General features: G+C 42.4%; 1 protein-coding gene across 1 annotated transcript; it reads left to right on the top strand.

Moving 5' to 3' along the window:
- Positions 1-131: 131 nt before the first annotated feature.
- Positions 132-1,118, top strand: LOC107181944 (melanoma-associated antigen B3-like). Its single transcript, XM_015559261.1, has one exon. It carries the CDS (start codon positions 132-134, stop codon positions 1,116-1,118), a length of 987 nt encoding a protein of 328 aa, XP_015414747.1.
- The last annotated feature ends 1,053 nt before the right edge of the window (positions 1,119-2,171 follow it).

Here is a 2,171-nt window from a genome sequence, read left to right as displayed (position 1 = left end):
AAGTGGCCTTCTTTAAGTCAAGGTAGTATATCCCTGATGAAAGTGCTCACACCCTCTCATCCTCTCTTCTTTCAGGCGCAGATGAACTGTTGCCCAACCTGCACTTTTACCTTCTGTACTTGACAGTGATCATGCCTCGAAGTAAAAAAAATAAGCTCCATACCCGTGAGAAACACCACCAGGCCCAAGGTGAGACCCAGGGTCTGAGGGGTGCCAAGAAAAAAGCATTGCCCTCCTCGTCCTCTGCTCCTCTTCAAGCTGTTTTGCAGAGCAAGCCTGCTAAAAGGTCATGTAGCATTCGCAGGTGTCCTCCAAAAGCCCAACCCACCATCACTAAGTCTGTATCTAACACAAAATTATCTAAAGGAGTCAATTGCAAAACGGAGAACAAGAAAAGTTCCTCAAAGGCCTCACCATCCAAAGCGAAGTCTCAAAGAGGCCCTCTAACTGAGATGAGCAATATATTGGTGCAGTTCCTGATGCAGATGTACAAAATGAAAAAGCCTATTAAGAAAGCAGATATGCTCAAGATTATCCATAAGAAGTACAAAAATAGCTTCTCTGAGATCCTCAGTAGAGCATCGTTCAACATAGAGGTGGTATTTGGTGTTGACTTAAAGGAAGTTGATGGTATGAAGCATTTATATGCTCTTGTCAACAAAATGGATCTCCCCTACAATGGGAGGGTCCACCGTGCCAGGGGATTTCCCAAGACCGGTCTCCTGATGACTATCCTGGGCGTGATCTTCATGAATGGCAACCGCGCTACTGAGCAGAAGATCTGGGAATTCCTGAATAAGATGAAGATACATGCTGGAAAGAGGCACTTCATATTTGGGGAGCCAAAGAAGCTCATCACCCAAGATTTCGTGAAGCTTAAGTACCTGGAGTACCGGCAGGTGCCCGGCAGTGTTCCTCCACGCTACGAGTTCCTGTGGGGCCCAAGAGCCTATGCTGAAACCAGCAAGATGAAAATCCTGCAGTTTTTCGCCAAGATTAATCAAACCATCCCCAGCGCCTTCACATCCTGGTATGAAGAGGCTTTGCAAGATGAGAAAGAAAGAGCCCAAGCCACAATTCCACTAAGGGCTGATAACCAATGCTATGGCAGTGAATGATTCAGGCTCATATCCAGCAGCTCCTCCCACACCTGGTGAAGTTGAGGTTATTGAAGAGAAAGAGCAGTCATGTTCCAAGTAGGGGAGAGCTGGGTGATGGGGGAAACACATTGCATGATACCTTAGTGTTCTTAGTCTGTGTGGGCAATTTAGAGATTTGTAGATATTTTCACTTGTTCCTGTTTTTCGGTGCTGTTACTTCTAAATAAAAGTTTATCTAGCATTGTAATCTAAGTTAATTATATTGGTCATTCTTGTTATTTACCAGGTTTAAAAATAAGAGTTTTGCTGTTTTGTAAAACACATTTGGAAAGCTTCCATCTTATTTAGTAATGTGGTACAAGATAGCATGGCATTGGAATATGCATTTCCTTGAAATCGTAAAGAAATAAAGCAGTAAAATAGATGGAATCACTAAATAGAGAAAAAAGTAATATCATCAATTTGGGCTTCCCAATCCCTTTTACTCTGTGTTTTATAAAGTTTTAAATTACAGTATGTACTTGACTAATTTGAGAATGTAGAATTAAATGATAATAAATATACCTCATGCTCACAGGCTCATTTATTCCCCAAACAGTAATTGCACATCTGCTCTTAGAAGGCTCCATGCTAGTACTGGGGGAGCGGAGAAAAAGAAGACTTAGCCACAGACCATAAAAATTATAGAGTCGAGAAGCATCTATCAGGTTGCGGAAATGGGAAAATAGTAATATACACTCCAAGACTGAAAAACCAAATGAAAAGACTGGATCGGAACAGAGGAGAGCAGTCTAGTGTAAGTGCCCTGAAGCAAGGCAGTGTTGGACCTAATAGAAGTTCTTTGATGGAAGGGAATTTCATATAGCATCATGGTGGGCTAGATGATGCTGTGAAAATATTGAGCAGAAGCCAGACCCTCAGACAGATGGTGGGCTGCATATTTTGAAGACTAAGATTAAATGAAAAAATTAAAATAAAAGAGGTAATTGCACAGAGCCCCTCTCCTGCTGTCAGTCCTATATGCCCTAGAGCCATGGTCGGCAAACTGCAGCTTGCGAGCCCCTTGAGTGT

The sequence above is a fragment of the Myotis davidii genome, unplaced genomic scaffold (assembly GCF_000327345.1).
Source record: "Myotis davidii unplaced genomic scaffold, ASM32734v1 scaffold1934, whole genome shotgun sequence".
Classification (NCBI taxonomy): domain Eukaryota; kingdom Metazoa; phylum Chordata; class Mammalia; order Chiroptera; family Vespertilionidae; genus Myotis; species Myotis davidii.
The sequence above is the reverse complement of the archived record's forward strand: the minus strand, read 5'-3'. Positions and strand labels throughout refer to the sequence as shown.